Here is a 1,796-nt window from a genome sequence, read left to right on the forward strand (position 1 = left end):
GATGTCACTGACGTGTGATGATGATGTCACTGACGTGTGTTGATGATGTCACTGACGTGTGATGATGATGTCACTGACGTGTGTTGATGATGTCACTGTGATGTCACCTCTCAGCTGCTGTGTGATGACGTCCCAAACGGAGGCGACGCCGTGAGCGCAGGTAAAACTCGTCACGTGGACATTAACACTCGTGAGGACCAGTGCTCGTTGTCATGGTGACCTCTGCTCCTCTCTGATTGGTCCAGGGAAGCAGCTGGTGCAGTACACGGCCACGCCCGTCCTGACGTCTGACCCAAACCTGCCCTCGCTGCTGGAGGCCGAGCTGGAGCCTTTCATCGCCGCCGAGGACCCGGACGGCGCCCTGCTGAGCCACGCCCCCCTGGACTCTGACCTCTGACCCCGAAGGTCGCCACGGCAACAGGACAGTGTGAGCGCTGGTGATGTCATCAGCCGTAGGTCAGAGGTCACGTTTTTTAACCGTTTCTACACTTTTGACTTTACTGAGCCGTGCGTGCGGCGTGATGATGTCATCGCTCTGCGTGGTCACGAACAGAAGCTGAAGATTTTTTTAGAAGTTTATTATGAACGAACGTTAGTCCCGTTTCCATGGAGACGACCTGATCGCCTCTGATTGGTCGGATCAGGCTCAGGCTGCGTGTGATTGGTCGGATCAGGCTCAGGCTGCGTGTGATTGGTCGGATCAGGCTCAGGCTGCGTGTGATTGGTCGGATCAGGCTCAGGCTGCGTGTGATTGGTCGGATCAGTGTTTCACCAAAGCTTCGTTTGTGTGTTTCAAATATTAAATAAATAATAAATAAACAAAAACACGTTTAAACACGTTTACAGACAAAACCAGAACAAAATATTCAACGGGTTCCCCGGGTCCTCCAGCCGCCCCCCCCCCCCCCACCCCCCAAACCAGGACCAGGACCCGTCCTCCTCACAGAGGAACTGAGGGTTTCAGTGCGTCCGTCACAGGTTAGAGCGCCCTCCCACTGTGCCTCCGTCACAGGTTAGAGCGCCCTCCCGCTGTGCCTCAGTCACAGGTTAGAGACCCTCCCACTGTGCCTCCATCACAGGTTAGAGCGCCCTCCCGCTGTGCCTCAGTCACAGGTTAGAGCGCCCTCCCGCTGTGCCTCAGTCACAGGTTAGAGCGCCCTCCCGCTGTGCCTCAGTCACAGGTTAGAGCGCCCTCCCGCTGTGCCTCAGTCACAGGTTAGAGCGCCCTCCCGCTGTGCCTCAGTCACAGGTTAGAGCGCCCTCCCGCTGTGCCTCCGTCACAGGTTAGAGCGCCCTCCCGCTGTGCCTCAGTCACAGGTTAGAGACCCTCCCACTGTGCCTCCATCACAGGTTAGAGCGCCCTCCCACTGTGCCTCAGTCACAGGTTAGAGCGCCCTCCCGCTGTGCCTCAGTCACAGGTTAGAGCGCCCTCCCGCTGTGCCTCAGTCACAGGTTAGAGCGCCCTCCCACTGTGCCTCAGTCACAGGTTAGAGCGCCCTCCCACTGTGCCTCAGTCACAGGTTAGAGCGCCCTCCCACTGTGCCTCAGTCACAGGTTAGAGCGCCCTCCCACTGTGCCTCAGTCACAGGTTAGAGCGCCCTCCCACTGTGCCTCAGTCACAGGTTAGAGCGCCCTCCCACTGTGCCTCAGTCACAGGTTAGAGCGCCCTCCCACTGTGCCTCAGTCACAGGTTAGAGCGCCCTCCCACTGTGCCTCAGTCACAGGTTAGAGCGCCCTCCCACTGTGCCTCAGTCACAGGTTAGAGCGCCCTCCCACTGTGCCTCACGGTTGCACTC

The 1,796-nt window shown here is 58.3% G+C and overlaps 1 protein-coding gene across 5 annotated transcripts in view; it reads left to right on the plus strand.

Annotated features, from left to right (window-relative positions):
- hsf1 (heat shock transcription factor 1) overlaps positions 1-1,389 on the plus strand; it is a 15,245-nt gene extending 13,856 nt beyond the window's left edge. For 3 of the 5 annotated variants that reach the window (XM_083940811.1, XM_083940814.1, XM_083940812.1), the window contains 2 exons: positions 115-160; positions 246-1,389. In XM_083940811.1, the coding sequence (XP_083796937.1) occupies positions 115-160; positions 246-397 (198 nt within the window). In that variant the 3' untranslated portion in view covers positions 398-1,389. The remainder of the gene's footprint in view (positions 1-114; positions 161-245) is intronic. The other 2 variants (XR_014593465.1, XM_083940813.1) reach the window with 2 other exon arrangements.
- The last annotated feature ends 407 nt before the right edge of the window (positions 1,390-1,796 follow it).

The sequence above is a fragment of the Echiichthys vipera genome, assembly GCF_963691815.1.
Source record: "Echiichthys vipera genome assembly, contig: SUPER_13_unloc_1, whole genome shotgun sequence".
Taxonomy (NCBI): domain Eukaryota; kingdom Metazoa; phylum Chordata; class Actinopteri; order Perciformes; family Trachinidae; genus Echiichthys; species Echiichthys vipera.